Source organism: Canis aureus, chromosome 16 (genome assembly GCF_053574225.1).
Source record: "Canis aureus isolate CA01 chromosome 16, VMU_Caureus_v.1.0, whole genome shotgun sequence".
Lineage (NCBI taxonomy): Eukaryota > Metazoa > Chordata > Mammalia > Carnivora > Canidae > Canis > Canis aureus.
Genome location: NC_135626.1, coordinates 38,211,186 through 38,230,347, shown reverse-complemented (window position 1 = coordinate 38,230,347; position 19,162 = coordinate 38,211,186). Strand labels below are relative to the sequence as shown.

At 38.0% G+C, this 19,162-nt stretch overlaps 1 protein-coding gene across 27 annotated transcripts in view; it reads right to left on the bottom strand.

Annotated features, from left to right (window-relative positions):
• Nucleotides 1-19,162, bottom strand: part of CDK12 (cyclin dependent kinase 12) — a 79,591-nt gene that overhangs the window by 45,795 nt on the left and 14,634 nt on the right. For all 27 annotated transcript variants that reach the window (XR_013354549.1, XR_013354561.1, XR_013354564.1 and 24 more), the window contains exons 3-8: nucleotides 14,788-14,964; nucleotides 13,137-13,276; nucleotides 12,281-12,451; nucleotides 9,467-9,656; nucleotides 1,606-1,662; nucleotides 907-1,008 (exon numbers count right to left, since the gene is read on the bottom strand). Coding sequence is in view for 2 of the 27 variants with exons in the window: in XM_077853064.1 (XP_077709190.1) it covers nucleotides 907-1,008; nucleotides 1,606-1,662; nucleotides 9,467-9,656; nucleotides 12,281-12,451; nucleotides 13,137-13,276; nucleotides 14,788-14,964 (837 nt within the window). In the remaining 25 variants the exon portion in view is untranslated. The remainder of the gene's footprint in view (nucleotides 1-906; nucleotides 1,009-1,605; nucleotides 1,663-9,466; nucleotides 9,657-12,280; nucleotides 12,452-13,136; nucleotides 13,277-14,787; nucleotides 14,965-19,162) is intronic.

The following is a 19,162-nucleotide window of genomic DNA, read 5'->3' as shown; positions in this document are numbered from 1 at the left end:
CAGATTATAAGATACTATTTTACTCCTTTTAAATTCCCTACAGATGATGTATCCGGTTATTGGCTATACTCTGGGCAGTCCCACTGCCTCAAACCCCCAAACTTGATGTATCATTGGCAATAATCTTCCAGAAGTACTCAAAACCACCTGTAAAGTAGTTTCGGGCTCAGTAGGCGATTGGAAATCACACTTGAATTCACCTACAACTTATAGGAAATAAAAGGGATAGAGAACCATGCTAAAACATTGAAAAACAACAAAAAACACAGTGAGGATGCAATCAGCAAAATTCAGACTGAGGAAACTATATGACAAATGATCCAGTTTCTTCTAAGGAAATTATAAGGTGGGGAGAGGAACCCAAGAAAGACGGAGGGAGAAGCTATAATTAGAAGACTTAAGGGGTACCTGGGTGGCTCAGTTGCTAAGTGCTTGCCTTTGGCTCGGGTTGTGATTTTGGGGTCCTGGGATCAAGCTCCACATTGGGCTCCCTGCTTAGTGGGGAGTCTGCTTCTCCTTCTCTCTCTGCTCCTCCCCTGTCCTCATGCTCTTTCACCCTCCACTCTCAAATAAATAAATAAATGAATAAATATCTTAAAAAAAAAAGGACTTGAGATAATCAATTGTAATCTATGTACCCTATTTGAATGTATTTGGATCCCAATTCAAACTAAGTTAAATTTTAAAAAAAAAGTTAAAAGAAAAAAGGCATTCAAGGAAATGTTTTTTAAAAAAGTATGTCTCTGATATTAGGAGATATTCAACAGATTTCTTTGAATTCTGGCTAAAAGTTTATCCCCATTCTTTTGAACCTAAAGAAAAGCTACAAAAAGCCATGCAGAGAGAAAACAGATACATGTTCAACATGTGAATTACAATCAAAAGAAAAAGCTCAGAGAGGCTTACCCACAGCTCCAAACGTCAATGGCTGGTGTGTAACGCTCCTCTCCAAGCAGAAGTTCTGGAGGTCGGTACCACAGAGTGATGACTTTGTTTGTGTAAGGGCGACTGAAATGTAAAACATTAACCATGACATAAATGGCTTCTGATCCAAAAAAAAAAAAAAAAACCTTGTAAAATTAAAAATCGTAGCCAACTGAAAATGGGGTTGTCAAAAAAAAAAAAAAAAAAAAGAAAGAAAGAAAATGGGATTGTCAAAATAGCTACATAGCAATCTAACAGTTCAAAAGTAAACTGGACAGAAGTAGGAGATGAAAAAATAACTTGCATACCAATCTGGGTTGATTTAACTCCGTCTAAGGCTGATTCAAGAATTTAGATAGAATTAACACATTTAGAAAATTAGGAAACTCTGGGACACCTGGGTGGCTCAGGGGTTAAGCATCTGCCTTTGGTCGGGGCATGATCCCCAGGGTTCTGGGATCGAGTCCCACATTGGGCTTCCTGCATGGAGCCTGCTTCTCCCTCTGCCTATGTTTCTGCCTCTCTCTCTCTCTCTGTGTCTCTTATGAATAAATAAATAAAATCTCAAAAAAAAATTAGGAAAGTCTGAAAATTATTACAATTTATAGAATACTAGATTATCCAAGAATAGAAAGAATTCTTTCCTTTTTCCCCCACATGTAATTTTGATGAATGCCTCACCTCTCTTCAGAGTTATAGAGCCGAGCAAGTCCAAAATCTGCTAGTTTGATTTGCCCACTGTAAAACAAACAAAAAAATATTTTTATAAAAATAACAGCAGTGGCTTCATAATTATACCTACACAGCAATCCATGAATTTACGAGTTAAACAAAATCACAAAACTCTGAATTACAAATGCGAATTTTAACCTATGCTTAGTTCTGTTCTTAATGGTTACTCTCCCAGATTAAGCCTCTTTTGACTACTTTGGATTACAAAGTCTTATGGTTTTCTTTTTCTTGGTGTTTTTTGATTTGACTCCTTAACTAAATATTTATTATTTCTTGGCAAACAACAGTCACTAAAACCTGCTAGATTAAATACTTGTTATTGGGGGAAAAAAGGAATAAACTGTTCTAGATTAAGAGAGATTTAAGAAGCCTAAAAATCAAATCCAGTTCATAAACTTTGTTTAATAGTGGTTTGAACAGACTAGCTATACAAAAGACTTATAACACAAGTGAAAAAATATAAAAGTAAAAAATATATATATATAAAAGTATGAATTGTTAGAAGGTAATAGGTAATAATCTTGAGCATTTACGGCTAAACGTAATGATGTCAGTAATTTATTCATTTTTAATAAAGAGTTTATTTACTTATTTATTTGGCAAAGAGAGAGAGGGAAAGGGAGAGAGTGGACGGACACAAGCACGGAAAGCAACAAGCAGAGTTGCAGAAAAAGGCTCCCTTTGAGCAAGGAGCCTGATGTGGAGCTCGATCCCAGCCTGGGATCATAACCTGAGGCAAAGGCAGATGCTTAACCTACTGAGCCACCCAGGCGTCCTGTGTAATTTACTTTAAAATAACTCAAGCAGGGATGCCTGGGTGGCTCAGCAGTTGAATGTCTGCCTTCAGCTCAGGGTATGATCCCAGAGTTCTGGGATCAAGTCCCACATCGGGCTCCTGAGAGAAGCCTGCTTCTCCCTCTGCCTCTCTCTGTGTGTCTCTAATGAATAAATAAATAAATAATCTAAAAAATAAATAAATAACTCAAGCAGAAAAATTAAAAATATATAGTAAAATGTTAACTGCATATGTATTAATTACATTAGTGTCTAAATTTTTCTTACAATTTAACTTAATTTTTCATAATAAAAAGTAAACCACACACACACACACAAAAAAAAAGTAAACCACAACAATACCATGGCATAGCAGACTTTTCAAACAGGGAACAGGGCTTTGAACTGAGCACACGATTTTTAAGATGAATGAGGTCCCTTTTACCAACATATGGCCCTCACTTCCTATACCATAAAGATATACAACCATGATCTTAGATGGGTTCTCAAACTTTATATGAAAAAGAATCACTTGGAAAGTTTACTAAAAGTTTCTTGGGCCTCATTCCTAGAGATGAAATTTAGTAGGTCATGGATCATGAACTTGCATTTCTTTTCTTTAAGTAGGCTCCATGTCCCACATGGAGCCCAAGACAGGGACTGAACTCATGACTGTGAGATCAAAACCTGAGCTAATATTAAGAGTGGGATCCTTAATTGACTGAGCCACCCAGGCATCCCTGAACTTGTATTTATTTTATTTTCTCTTTTAAGATTTTATTTATTCATAAGAGACACAGAGAGAGGCAGAGACATTAGACTGAGGGAAAAGTAGGCTCCTCTCAGGGAGCCCCATGTGGGACTCGATACCTGAACTCAGGACCACACCATGAGCCAAAGGCAGAAACTCAACCACTGAGCCACCCAGGAATCCCTCTGAAGTTGCATTTCTAACAAGCCTATAGATTATGCCAATGCTGTTGGTCTGAGAACCATACTTGTGAGAACCACTACCTTAAAGGGATTACACCCAAGTTTCGCTCTTTAAGTATTCTATCCTTGACGGTGATGTCAAGTAATATTTTAATAAACTATAACATGTCAGAAAACTTTTTAAACTATTAACTATTTTAGATTAATCATTTTTATCTAAATTCTTAAGTAGCCTATTTCATTTACATTTACCGTTTTCATTACTTCTTGGGGAATGAAAAGCCTACTCACTCTTTTTGAAGATACTGGGGATAGCTCTCGTACCTGATAGCTGAGATCAGACAGAAAAGTGAGATAGTAGAGAAAAGCGGCTATGCTAGGAGGTGCTCCTCAAACTATGAGCAATGGGACAGAATATTAAAACAAAGTAAGTACTGGCAACAAAATTTTACTTTAAATCTACCCTTATCATTCCTAGTAAAGATTATGGGCACCTTATCTACTTGCCCCATTACATTTTTAACTTCAATTTACAAACTAATTCTAAGAAAAGGAAAAAGGAAAGGACTAGCTGACTTGAGCCCTATAATGAGACATAAATCAATCCTCAAATTTTCAGCATCCTTACTCTGAGAATTTGTGAAGATCCAAGAATGAAGGCACATAGGACTGAAAGTTAAAATGGCAACAAATACGCAGTTATGGAAAATTAGGCCAGACCTCAACATCACCAAGCACTGAGCAAATTTTCTAATCCACTCTCTCACCTCTCAGTAAATGACCTTCTTCATTGAAAAAAGAAATCATGGGGTGCCTGAGTGGCTCAGTCAGTAAAGTGTCTGCCTTCGGCTCAGGTTATGATCCCAGGGTCCTGGAATCGAGCCCCATGTCAGGCTCCCTGCTGTTTTTTCCCTCTCTTCCCCACTTGTGCTCTGTCTCCCTCTCTCTCTCAAATTAAAAAAAAAAAAAAAAAAGTTTAAAAAAAATCATCAGGTGGAAGCTACTTATTAACACCCTTTTACCTATATAACCTTAATTGCACCTATAATCTTCCTTTCTTCTTTCAATTACAGAAAAAGAGTGTCAATCTCTCTTGTTCAAGGATAATCAATATTTATAATTGTGGCCACAACCACCTGTGGCCTTGATTCCATCTCCTCTAGAACCTTGCTCCTTTAAATTATTTTGGTTTTTTAAATATTTTTTTTAAGATTTTATTTATTTATTCATGAGAGACGGAGAAAGAACAAGGCAGGCACAGCAGAGGGAGAAGCAGGCTTCATGCAGGGAGCTGGACATGGGACTCGATCCTGGGTCTCCAGGATCATGCCCTGGGCTGAAGGCAGCACTAAACCGCTGAGCCACCCAGGCTGCCTGTCCTTTAAATTATTTTATACTTTTTTGAATCTTCAACTTCTCCCTATTGATTTTCTTGTCCCTTAGTTTTTAAATATACTCAAACTTCTGTGTCCTTAAATAAAAAAAAAAAATTAAAGACACACCTACCACCACCTTCCCATTAACTGTGCTACCCAACAACTTGTCATGCCCTGTCAATGCTGACCTTTTAATTTTCAGATTCCTTCTCACATCTCATAATCTGTCTGCATCACCTGACATCTATGACCATTTTTAAACCTTTTTTATTTTTTATTTTTTAAGATATTATTTCTTCAGGGACGCCTGGGTAGCTCAGCAATTTGAGTGTCTGCCTTTGGCTCAGGGCATGATCCCAGTCCAAGGATCGAGTCCTGGATCAGGCTCCCTTTGAAGAGCCTGCTTCTCCCTGCCTATGTCTTTGCCTCTCTCTGTGTGTCTGTTATGAATAAATAAATAAAATCTTTAAAAAAAAATAATTTCTTCATTTAGAGAGAGGGAGTGTGAGCAGAGGGAGGGGCAGAGAGGGTGAGAATCTCAAGCTGACTCTGCAATGAAGTGGAGAACTAGGCTTCCATCTCGGGAGCCTGAGATCATGACCTGAGCCAAAACCAAGAGTTAAGACACTCAACTGACTGAGCCATGCAGGTACCCCTAAATCCGCCTATTTTAGTCATGATATTTTCCTATTTTCTCTGTATCTTTCTGACCATTCCCTTGAGTTCCATCTTCTGACACCTTTTCTCTGCTTGGTAACTCCTAAACTATACTGCTAGTTTGGAACTTCAATGTGACCACATGCCTATTAAATATCACTACCTTGAACAAAAAAAAAAAAAAAAAAAAAAAAAATCACTACCTTGGATATGCAATAGCCATACCCAAAAGGGATTTATTCTTCACTTGCCTATCCTGCTTTTCCTTTTATATTACCTATATTGACCATTATGTTACCCAGCTAGTTTTTTTTTATAATTTTTTTTTAAGATTTCATTTATTTATTCATAGAGAGAGAGAGAGGCAGAGACACAGGCAGAGGGAGAAGCAGGCTCCATGCAGGGAGCCCAATGTGGGACTTGATCCCTGGTCTCCAGGATCACACCCCAGGCTGCAGGCGGCGCCAAACTGCTGCGCCACCGGGGCTGCCTGCTAGTTAGTTTTTAAGTAGGAAATCTGTGAGGGACGCCTGGGTGGCTCAGCGGTTGAGCGTCTGCCTTCAGCTCAGGAAATGATCCTGGAGTTCCGGGATCAAGTCCCACATCAGGCTCCTGCATGGAGCCTGCTTTTCCTCCTTCTGCCTATGTCTCTGCCTCTCTCTGTGTCTCTCATGAATAAATGAAATCTTAAAAACAAAACAAAAAAACAAACAAACAAGGAAATCTGTGAGTTATCTGAAAGTACTTTCATTCATTCTCTACCATTCATTCACTCACCAAAGTCTACTGATTCACAAGTTGATCCTGTCCATCTCTACTAGTAATGCCTTGGTTAGTTTAAGCACTGGCAATTTCTTATGGTAGTAATAGGTTTCCCTGCCTCTAGTCTACAACCTATTAGAGTGACATTTAGTGATTTTTCTAAAAGAGAAGACTAATTGTGTCTCTCCACCATTTAAAATGACTTGGTCTCATTTATATTTATGTAATGAAGATATAATGAATATCAGGGAGCCCAGCCCTGCTCTCCTCCCTCTCTACTCAACTGCTTTTGCTTCCTTGTCCAGCTGAGGTATCCTTACCATTTCTCCAGGCCATCTCACCCAGTATTCTCTGTGTAGACAGAGCTAAATAGGCAAGAGCAGTGGCTGGATGGATCAGATTAGATCATAAGACTCCTGAATCCTGCTTAGCAACCTGAGGAGGAAGTTCAGTTTAGTCTAGAACCTCATCAGCTTCCTGAATATGGGAAGTCAGAGACAGGGAGTGGCCTGACCCGCCAAAAAGGACACCAAGTAGGATTGCAGTTATTCCCTGGTCTGAGACATCCTCCTTGGGGAAGCAAAATGATCCAAATAAAGTATATGCTCTAGTCCAGAAACCTTTAAGCAGATAGCCATTATTAAGTTCTTGAAGCATTATTACTATGGATGTAGATTAACCAAGCCCAGCTTTAACAAAAATTGTGGATAACAGAGACAGCGACAAGAATAATCTTTAAACAGTGACAAGAATAACTTTTAACATAATGTCCTGTCTCAACAAAACTATTTAAGTATAAAATACATATAATTAGATACATCCTATAATTTAAAATGCATTAACTGTGTAACTTAAAATATTACCAAATTAACTGTATAAATTATTTTTTATTTTTTTATTTTTGTTGAGAGTGGGGTGGGGGGTGGGGTGCAGAGGGAGAGAGAATCTCAAGCTGACTCCACACGGAGCACAGAGCCAGATGCAGGGCTCAATCTCATGACCCTGAGATCATGAAATGAGTTGAAATCAAAAGTTGGACATTGAACCAACTGAGTCATCCAGGTGCCCCAACTATATAATTTAAAAACAAAAAATTAATCAAATTAGCGCCATTCAATGGCTATCATCAATAGATAGTGTAAGCTCCTTAGCAAGATATACAAGATCCTTAAATTGGCTGCCCAGTCTCATCATTTTATGCTTCATTCTTCTTGCCCAGCTAATACTGACCTGTTTACGTTTTCCCCAATATAACATGTTAATTTGTATATTTATGTGCTTTTGCCCAGTAATTTCTTTTGCTTAGAAATTTAACCCTCTGTTGTCAGTCTTTCTGATAAATTCTTATCCATTCATCAAAACTGCATCTTCTCAGATGCTCCCAGATTCAAGGGGGGGGAAGGGAAGAAAGGCAGGAGGCCAGGGGGAGCTTAGGGGCACTTACTGGCTCAGTGGATAGAGCATGCAACTGTCAATCTTAGGGTTGTGAGTTTGGGCCCCACGATGGGGGTACAGAATACTTAAAAAGTGGTGTCGGGGCTAGTGTTTAATAAATATTTACTGGGTTGAGTGATTTGTTTGTTTGCCCTATTAAACTCAGCTTTCTAGTGACCAACTATCCCATGTGGGACTTTCAGTGCTAAAACCAGGACAAGGACACCTTCCTGGTTGGCTCAGTTGGTAGACCATGCCAACTCTTGGGTTTGAGCCTCACAATGGTTGTAGAGATTAGTTAAAATAAAAAATCTGGGGATCCCTGGGTGGCTCAGCGGTTTAGCGCCTGACTTTGGCCCAGGGCATGATCCTGGAGACCCGGGATTGAGGCTCACGTCGGGCTCCCTGCATGGAGCCTGCTTCTCCCTCTGCCTGTGTCTCTGCCTCTCGCTCTCTGTGTCTCTCATGAATAAATAAATAAAATCTTTAAAAAAAAAAAATAAAATAAAATAAATTAAAATTAAAACAAAACAAAACAAAATAAAATAAAAAATCTTTGGGGGCACCTGGGTGGCTACTCAATTAACTAAGTGTCTAACTCTTGATTTCAGCTTGGGTCATGATCTCAGTGTGTGAGATTGAGCCCTGTATTGGGCTCAGCGCTGGGCATGGAGTCTCTCTCTGCCCCTTCCCCTCCCTGCTTGCTCTTCCTCAAAACACAAAACAAAACAAAGCACACACACACACACACAAAAGCCACTTAAAATAAATAAAACCAGGATAGTCCCTGGGCAACTCTGGATGGCTGGCTACCTCACTCTACAAAGACGGAAAAATGTCATAATCATTCTATAGCTCTATCTAGATAGTATTTGTTAAATTAACTGAACAGAAATGTACAAAACAATGGGTGAATCAGACAAAGACGGCTATAAACAGCCTAGTTACCTAAAGAACCAAATACTGGTAGGACTTTAATCGCATAAGACTTTCTTTTTATTCCTCAACAGGTAGGGCTATTTACCAAAGACTAGTGTACATAATACACTTGATATCACCAATGTAGTTTAGGTAAACAGCCAGAGAAGAAGAAAGTAGTTAAAAACTTCTGAAGATTTAACACTGCTCATCACCAAACTCGTCTGTTTACACTATCAAAACCAGGGAGAAAAAAAAAAACAAAAACAAAAACAGGGAGTAAATGCTTGGCAGAAAGGTCAACCACCAGCTACACCTGTGTTTACTCTGAAATTTGATAACTTTATCAAATTCTCAAGAGCAGCTGTAAGAGCAGGCATGTTTCTCCCCACGAAACAAGTGAGAATTTCACTTAGAATTCAATGTGTGTTTTAATTTATCAAGGACCACAATAATATTTACCAACTATGGCAAAAAACTCTATGAATATTCCTGTGGGATGTGATTCCCTAAAATGTTTGCAGTTAAAAAATCTTTACAGGGACACCTGGGTGGCTCAGTGATTGAGCTTCTGCTTTTGTCTCAGGGTGTGATCCTAGAGTCCCAGGATCAAGTCCTACATTGGGCTCCCTACCTGGAGCCTGCTTCTCCCTCTGCCTCTGTGTCTCTCGTGAATAAATAAAATCTTAGAAAAATAAATTAAAAAATAAAAAATAAAATAAAATAAAATACCTTTACATTTTCTACCTCTGTTAATTCCTTACCAACACAGAGACTGAAGAATCTGTGCATCAGAGTACCCCATCATAAGCTGTTCCCACAGGACAAATATCAGATATATGTAAATACAAAAAACTGCATCATTGGGTCTACCTGTAACTTCAATTAAATAGCTGAAACTAACTGGGTCAGAAGAGAGAAAGAAAATGCTTAACCTCATTTGGTTACTATGTTACCTGTTGTTCAGCAAAATGTTAGAACACTTAATATCCCGATGCAGGAAATTCTTTTTGTGACAGTAATCCAATCCTTCCATTAGCTGTTTCATGAACGACTTGATATGGTCCTCAGAAAAGTGCACCAAACCAGATTCTAGCAGTCCCATTAAGTCATGGTCCATATATTCAAATACAAGGTAAAAGGCACCTATATAAAAATGAAAGAAAAAAATTAAAAACAAGAGGAAAAGGATGCTGAAATGATCATGCCTCAGATTTTAATGTAATTTTGAAGTGGGCCATAAGGCTTTCTTAAACAACTGCTTAATTTTATAGACGAGGAAGCTAAAACTCAGAGTACTTGAAGAACTTGCCCTTTCTAATAATAAATAACAGAACTATTTTAATTAATCTTCTCACTCTTAACCCAATGCTCTTTGGACTATTTACTTCTTAAGGAGAACAACTGCTCTGATCAAGTTGTATTACTATTCTTTTACAATCTAAGTCAGTTGGCAAATTAGTATAAATTATTGGTGAAATTCATAGTATTTAAGAATTGAAAGAAAGGTGAACCATCTAAAGAAACTCCCCAGATTTAGAAGTAGATAAAACGTAACTATGCTAAGAGAATTGTGAAAGGCTTGAAATCCATGCTATCTTTCCACCTCGACAAGGTGTATGACAAAAGCAAATATTGTAACATAAGCAATACTAGACCTATGTTAGACAATTCTCTCTCCAGTCTAGAATTCTGTCTCCTATCAACATAAAGGCAAGGATTCTTAATTTAGAGAGTATGCTTCAAGGATTCCTTGAACTCCCTGAAATGGCAATGTAACATTTTTTTTTTTTAATATTTTATTTATTTATTCATAGAGACAGAGTCACAGGCAGAGGGAGAAGCAGGCTTCATGCAGAGAGCCCAACATGGGACTCGATCCAGGGTCTCCAGGATCACGCCCTGGGCTGCAGGCGGCGCCAAACCGCTGCGCCACCGGGGCTGCCCGCAATGTAACATTTTAAACACACAATACGCAACATTTTGAACTTATTTTTTTAAAGCATAGATCCATAAGATGTTTAAAGAAGTCCCTAACACCCCAAAGTTAAGGGCCATTGCATAATGGAGTACCTTAGATTTAGCTAAGAGCTCATATAAATTAACAAGAAAAACCTCAAAACTGCAAAAGATAGAAGCAAAGGACACAAAAACACAAAGAAAATAAGTAAAACTGGCAAACATGGAAAAGAACTCAAAAGTAACAAAGAATGCAATCCAAAATAATGTCATACTTTATCTATCAAAATGACAATCTTAAAAAAGATGTACTGAACCTTAAAGGTGCGTGGGTGGGTCAGTCGGTTAAGCATCTGCCTTTGGCTCAGGTCATGATCCCAGGGTCCTGGGACTGAGCCCTGCATTATGCGCCTTGCTCAGTAGAGAGTCAGCTTCTCCCTCTCCCTCTGTCCCTCCACTCTATCTCACTAGTTGTGTTCTCACTGTCCCTCTCAAATAAATAGATAAATAAAATATATTTTTTTTAAAGATGTACTCAATTTTAGGATAAAGTGGAATGGTACTCACAGATGGACATAATTACTATCTTAAAAGCAATCTAACATTAAATATAAAAATCCTTTTAACCAAATAATTCTACTTCTAAGAAACTACATTAAGAAATAAACAAGGAAGGAAGGAAGGAAGGAAGGAAAGAAAGAGAGAGAGAGGGAGGGAAAGAAAGAAAGAAAGAAGAAAGAAGAAAGAAAGAAAGAAAGAAAGAAAGAAAGAAAGAAAGAAAGAAAGAAAGAAAGAAAAGAAAGAAAAGAAAGAAAGAAAGAAAGAAAGAAAGAAAGAAAGAAAGAAAGAAAGAAAGAAACCAAAATGCCTGGGTGGCTCAGTGGTTGAGCATCTGCCTTTGGCTCAGGGTGTGATCCCAGAGTCCCGAGATCAAGTCCCACATCAGGCTTCCTGCATGGAGACTGCTTCTCCCTCTGCCTATGTCTCTCTCATGAATAAATAAATAAAATCTTAAAAAAAAAAAAAGAATGAAATCAAAATGCAAAGATTTATGAACAAAGATGCTCAATGCAGAGCTATTATATTTTTTAAGCTGGTAACTAATTGATGCCAGGCTGGCTCAGTCAGTAGAACATGTGACTCTTGATCTTGGTGTCTTGAGTTCAAGCCCCACATTGGTCATAGAGCTTACTTTAAAAAATAATAGGGGGATCCCTGGGTGGCTCAGCGGTTTGGCGCCTGCCTTTGGCCCAGGGCATGATCCTGGAGTCCTGGGATCGAGTCCCGCGTCGGGCTCCCAGCATGGAGCCTGCTTCTCCCTCTGCCTGTGTCTCTGCCTCTCTCTCTCTATATATATATCTGAATAAATAAATAAAATCTTAAGAAAATATATTAAAAAATATAATAATAATAATAATAATAATAATAATAATAATAATAATAATAATAGGGGCACCAGGGTGGCTAAGTTAAGTGTTCAACTCCTGACCTCAGCTCAGGTCTTGATGTCAGGGTCATGATTTCATGGCCTGTTTGGGCTCCATCCTGGGTGTGGAGCCTACTTTAGAAAAAAAAAAAAAAAAAGAGTAACTGATAAATCTGGGTTTAATTTCCATTACTGTTATAATGTGTAAAAAAAAAAAAAAAGAAAAACAAAAAAAAAAGAGACTTCAAAACTAGTATCTTAACTCTGGCATGGATTCAAGAAGTTGGACTTCTGTGCTTCAGAAAAAATTCAAACAGGCAAACAAGCTAAAAAAAGAAAATAAGATGCACCAATCTACTCTATAGAAACATGATTCCTTGTGTACCTTTGTCCTTCTTGAAATCCAGTGCATCTTGTTTATCTGTAACAATTTCCTTCATGTTAACAACACTTCGGTGGATTAGCTGACGAAGGATTTTGATCTCACGAATGGCTGTGATTGGAAAGCCCTCCTTCTCATTGTCCAGTCTCACCTTCTTCAGAGCCACTAGCTCTCCTGTGAAAACAAATTCAAACCATTACATTAGAATTTTTTGGCCACCATCATGAACCAGCCAATAAATGTCCAGAGTTGCTCTGAAAGACAGATTTAGCTTACTTTAATGCTATATCCCAGATACTTTTATACCTTAAAAAACAAAACTAAACTCCATGTTCCCTTTCTTGCCTTTGATATTTTTAAGACTTGTATTTCTTAATTCAGTATTCAGTTAGGCCTAAAAATTTTGAATTATTAAAATATGCCAATAATCCAACTACTTCATTTTATCTTTAAGGACTAAATCCTTACCAAAGAACAACCTATAAATTTTATTTTACTCTTAAATTCCTAGCAAGCTTATTATAAAATATTTATACTTATTATAATATATTTATAAAATATATTATAATATATTTATTATAAAATAAATTTTATTTAAAATATTATAAAATATTTATATAATATTTATAAAATAATAAATATTATAAAATATTTATTAAAATATAATATTTATACAACTAATAAAGAGGAAGGTTTTTAAACAGTAATAATTATACTAGTCCTTTGGAAAATTTTAGTCTTTTAGTAATATTTGGAAATCAAATCAGAACTCGAAATTTACTTTTGTTAAGTCTACTTTAGCATTAGTATTGCTACGTTTTTAAACTTCTGACATTTAGAATTTTGTGGCAATATTTACCTGTGTCTTTGTCCTTGGCTTTATATACTTGGCCATAGGTTCCCTCTCCAATAATCCCGATAATGTCAAACTTGTCTACACAGCGTTTCCCCCAGTCACTTTCTGTTTGTCTTCTTTCTCCATAACGAGGACAACAAATTCTAAAAAAAAAAAAAAGGCAAAACAAAAAAACCCCGAAACAAACCAAAAAGTTATTTTAAAAACTTGTCTGTTCAAAGAAGAAAACAGAGCTCTTTTATAATGATTCTCTGGCCCATGAATCTTTTATGAATTTCTTTATTAAAAAGGTGGAAATCAAATGACATGAAATAAATGGTCTCTTACAGTGGGTAAGACAGATTTCTTGCTTCAGGACGACATAAGATCAAATAATAGATTTGCTGCCTACTTTCTAGCCTCTCTTTAGTATTTGCTTCCTCATCTATTGAATGGGAAAAGAATCCCTACATCATAGAGCTACCATTAAAGTAAAATATAAAAATTGGGCAATAATACGTACTCAATAAATGGTAACTATTTTTACTATTTAAGAGAGGAATGCTGGAGTGCCTGGCTGCCCCAGTTGGTAAAGTATGCTGTTCTTGATCTCAAGGTCATGAGTTTAAGCCCTAAGGTGGGCATGGAGCCTACTTGAGGAATGCTAACAATGAGAAGATCAAATCCAGATTCTATTACATTTATAGCATGGCAATTTATGTGGTTTAAGAAAAAACATACCACATCTGTTAATTTTTCATTAATTTATACACGTTGATACACCCTGAATAAAAGAGCTTTTTTCTTTTTTAATATTCTAAGTATCAAACTCAAAAGATACAATGTTCATACCAATGTTCATGGTGTATCTGGATTTGGGAAATCACTGCTTTTCTAAAAACTCTAGGTATCTGAGGGTACAGATGAACAGATCTCCCAGAAAGGCTTTTATCCACTAATATAAAATAAAAGATACACATTAGGCCCAATCTTTTATAATCCTACAGTGTAGGTTGTGGATGAAAGTGTGAGATCCAGGCCCACCAGTAAGGAAGGAAGTTGTAATTAAGAATAGGTCCCTCTGGGGATCCCCGGTTTAGCCCCTGCCTTCGGCCCAGGGCGTGATCCTGGAGTCTCAGGATCAAGTCCCAATTAAGACTCCCTGCATGGAGCCTGCTTCTCCCTCTGCCTGGGTCTCTGCTTCTATGTCTTTCATGAATAAATAAAATCTTAAAAAAAAAAAAAAAGTCCCTCCAGGGGAGCCTGGGTGGCTCAGTAGGTTAAAAATCAGACTCGGTTGTGGCTCAGGTCATGAACTCAGGGGTCATAGGATACCATCCCAAGTCAGGGTCCATATTCAGTGCAGAGTCTTGTTGGAAGTTCTCTCCCTCTTTCTCTCTTTTTTTAAGATTTTATTTATTTATTCACGAGAGAGAGAGAGAGAGAGAGGCAGAGACACAGGCAGAGGGAGAAGTAGGCTCCATGCAGGGAGCCTGATGTGGGCCTTGATCCCGGGACTCCAGGATCACGCCCTGGGCCAAAGGCAGGCGTTCAACTGGTAAGCCACCCAGGTGTCCCATCACCCTCTCCTTTCCCCTCTGCTCCTCCCCGCCCTCCCCTCAGCTCATTCTCTCTTAAATAAATAATAAAAGAACAGGTCCCTCCAAAAACTCACTTTGGTCTCTTTTTATATGGTTGCTGAGGTGGTGTAACTGCCTTTGGTTCTGGAGAGTCTGGAGGAGATGGATCCCCACCAGGAAGTTCTGGAGGGAGGGGGAGGTCTGTGAGTAAGTGACGTGGCCTTTGTTCCTTCTCTTTCTTTACAGGTTTTGAAGGTAGAGTTTCTTTTGGACTAAACAATAGATGAAGAAAAGAAAAAGATCATAATTAAGAAATATGCAAATAAAACTTTTCAAAGCTTATGTCTGGCTATTAAAAGATTATAAAGATTTTACTTAAAAGTAATGTAATATATGGAACTAGAGTTTATCACAAAGATTCTTGGATTTCACAAAAAGAAATCCATAGTACATAAAAGAAAACAAAAGATAAAAATTTGGGGTATTACTTGTAGGTCCTTTTTTTTTTTTTTTTTTAAATATTTTATTTATTTATTCATGAGAGACACAGAGAGACAGGTAAAGACACAGGCAGAGGAAGAAGCAGGCTACATGCAGGCAGCCTGACGTGGGACTCGATCCCGGGACTCCAGGACCATGCCCTGAGCCAAAGGCAGGTGCTAAACCACTGAGCCACCCAGGGATCCCCCTACTTGTAGGTCCTTTAACAAACTCTTTAATGTTCTTCCTAAGATTCTATATGGAATTTTATTGAGATGAAATAAAATATAAGAAGTAATCACCTTAAATTCAAAAAGTATCACAGCAACTCATGGGAGTCACCAAACATATTCTACATATTTTGGAATGAAATTCCAAAGAAGGGGGGGGATCCCTGGGTGGCGCAGCAGTTTGGCGCCTGCATTTGGCCCAGGGCGCGATCCTGGAGACCCGGGATCGAATCCCACGTCGGGCTCCCGGTGCATGGAGCCTGCTTCTCCCTCTGCCTATGTCTCTGCCTCTCTCTCTCTCTCTCTGTGTGACTATCATAAATAAATAAATAAATAAATAAATAAATAAATAAATAAGTAAGTAAGTAAGTAAGTAAGTAAGTAAATAAATTCCAAAGAAATGAAAGTTCAACAATGTCACACTACTGTGTAGATGTTGACAGAATTTGGAAAAGGAAATAGTGGGATCCCTGGGTGGCGCAGCAGTTTAGCGCCTGCCTTTGGCCCAGGGCGTGATCCTGGAGACCCAGGATCAAATCCCACGTCAGGCTCCTGGTGCATGGAGCCTGCTTCTCCCTCTGCCTGTGTCTCTGCCTCTCTCTCTCTCTCACTGTGTGCCTATCATAAATAAATAAAAATTAAAAAAAAAAAAAAAGAAAAGGAAATAGTATTTGGGTGTTTTGTAAAAAATATAGTTAAATTGGACTCAAAATTAGTGAATATACTGACCTATTCTATTGGTTTGGAAGCAAAAGGCAACCATATATGACTAGCCAAAATATATAAATAATTCTCAAAGTAATCTAAGCAGAGAGTCCAGGAAACTATTTCAGAATCATTAAAGCAGTTGGTAGCAGGCCTCTCATGATAATCAACAAAATGGTGGTAATAGGGGGGAAGAATGGGAAGAAAGGATGTCTTTTCTGGAATAGATTAGAAAAGTCACTGTTCAGATCCAATTTTTTAACGATCTCAATTTATTTATAAGAAAGGATTTTGTGGGCAACCCCGGTGGCGCAGCGGTTTGGCGCCGCCTGCGGCCTGGGGTGTGATCCTGGAGACCCGGGATCGAGTCCCACGTTGGGCTCCCTGCGTGGAGCCTGCTTCTCCCTCTGCCTGTGTCTGCCTCTCTCTCTCTATGAATAAATAAATAAAATATAAAAAAAAAAGGATTTTGTGCTATGTACATCCTCAGAAAAGATAATATACTAACTCATGCCTACAAATAAAACCATGCTAGATAATAAGTCTTTTCTGTTCTATCACAGTATCAGAAGCTTGAAAACAAGCTGAGAATCCTCCTAACCACAGGAGCCTCTTCTCCTTTTTTTTTTTACAAGTAGTTATAAAACATGTATTCTTTCATGAATACGTCGTCCATAGAACCAATGAAGATCTATCCCTTGCAATGTGTCTTTTTAAAGACTGCATGTGAAACACAATCTCAAAAAGTGTAACTTCATACCAATTTTCATCATTTTAATCTCCTGTAAATCAGGCAGAATAGAATCTAGATTAGTTTGTGCATATCAGACAGAACTAGGGTAGTCAATAGATTGCAAAATGATCATTTGAAACTTTCTGTTAAATTACTGATAGAAATGAATGCACATGATTATTATAATTTGCACTAAGATTTTTCTACCCTGGGAACAAAGCCTATTACCAGAAAACTCTTCAGGCAGGATGTAATATAGATTTTTAAATTTCTCCAATGTTTAAGACATTCAAGTAATAAAAATTCCTAATTTTTCAACTATTGTCAGAATATTCTTTATAAATTTTAATTCCTCATGACTCAGAAATAAATTACTTCTTGGTTATGCTTCACTAGAATTGAAGTATCTGAATTTTCTCACCATCACTTCATATAAATTCAGTCTATTTTTAAACTTAAGTCCTGCTTTCTCCAAGGTTGGCTTTATAGGTTCATATTCAATTTGCTACTATGAAAATGTACATTGCTTCTAAAAAATTGTATGATTAGCGTGTTTAATTCATCAAGCATGTGTCTGATATGTACTATCCGTTCAGAGCACATAAGTTGAATGCAGGTCAAATCCTATTTCAACAAATTCCAATGTACCAAAAATTGTGGAATAATGATGACTCATAAAATTGCAATGCTTAACATCACAGCCTATAGCCTTCAGTATTCAGCACTCAGTAAAACACAGCTCTATACAGTGCAGAGGATATATGGCAGGTACAGAGAGGGTCTAACACTGGAGAGCAGATATTGAACATCTAAGTCATTACTATGAAGATTCAGTACTAGGAAGTGCTGATCCTACTAATATCAGTATTTCCTGGTTCCCTGTTTATAACTGTAGTTGGGTCCACAAATGGTGAGTAGCTGCATAAATGCTCACATATAATTTTCTTTCAAAAAAAGTTGTGGAGGGATCCCTGGGTGGCGCAGCGGTTTGGCACCTGCCTTTGGCCCAGGGCGCGATCCTGGAGACCCGGGATCGAATCCCACATCAGGCTCCCGGTGCATGGAGCCTGCTTCTCCCTCTGCCTGTGTCTCTGCCTCTCTCTCTTTCTCTCTCTGTGACTATCATAAATAAATAAAAATTAAAAAAAAAAAAAAGAAGTTGTGGAAAAAAAACAAGAAAAAAAGTTGTAAAGCTCCATGACTGCTCAAATATTTAAATCTGTATAATCTCTTGGAATTTATAATGATGGGATTTAATCTGTAGTACAATGTCAATATCATTTATAAGAACTCCTTATTGTTAATAAAGAAAATTTACATATCAATTATTTTAAAAGATTAACTTAATATTTTTCATAATTTTATAGTATAAACGACTTTATAAAGATTTTATTTATCCATTGATGGAGAGAGACAGAGAGAGAGAGAGAGAAAGAAAGTGTGAAAACAAACGGGGGAATGGCAGGGAGAGGGAGAAGCAGGATCCCCGAGGAGCAGTCTCAATCCTAGGCCCTGGAATCACAACTCGAGCAAAAGGCAGACACGTAACTGACTGAGCCACCCAGGTACCCCCACATAAATGACTTTAAATATGATCATCTATCCCTTTCTCCTTAAAGCAGGTTGTTTAAAAACTGATTTACTTTTAGATTCTTCTATTAAAAATTTGAGTCGATGGGATCCCTGGGTGGCGCAGCGGTTTGGCGCCTGCCTTTGGCCCAGGGCATGATCCTGGAGACCCAGGATCGAATCCCACATCAGGCTCCCGGTGCATGGAGCCTGCTTCTCCCTCTGCCTATGTCTCTGCCTGTCTCTCGCTCTCTGTGACTATCATAAATAAATAAAAATTAAAAAAAAATGGTAAGGTTTCATTCCTTAAAAAAAAAAAAAAAAAAAAAATTTGAGTCGAGGGCACCTGGGTGGCCCAGTCAGTGAAGCATCTGCCTTCAGCTCAGGTCATGGTCCCAGGGTCCTGGGATCAATCCCGCGTTGGGCTCCCTGCTCTGGGGGAAATCTGCCTCAACCTCTCCTTCTGTCCGCCCCCCAAACTCCTCCTCTCTCTCTAACAAAATATTTTTTTTTTTACAAAATATTTTTTTAAAGATTTTATTTATTTATTCACAAGGGACAGAGAGAGAGAGAGAGAGGGAGGCAGAGACACAGGCAGAGGGAGAAGCAGGCTCCATGCAGGGAGCCTGATGTAGGACTCGATCCCGAGACCCCAGGATCATGCGCTGGGCCGAAGGCAGGAGCTAAACCGCTGAGCCACCCAGGCATCCTTAATAAAAATCTTTAAAAAAAATTTTGAGGTGAGTACATTAA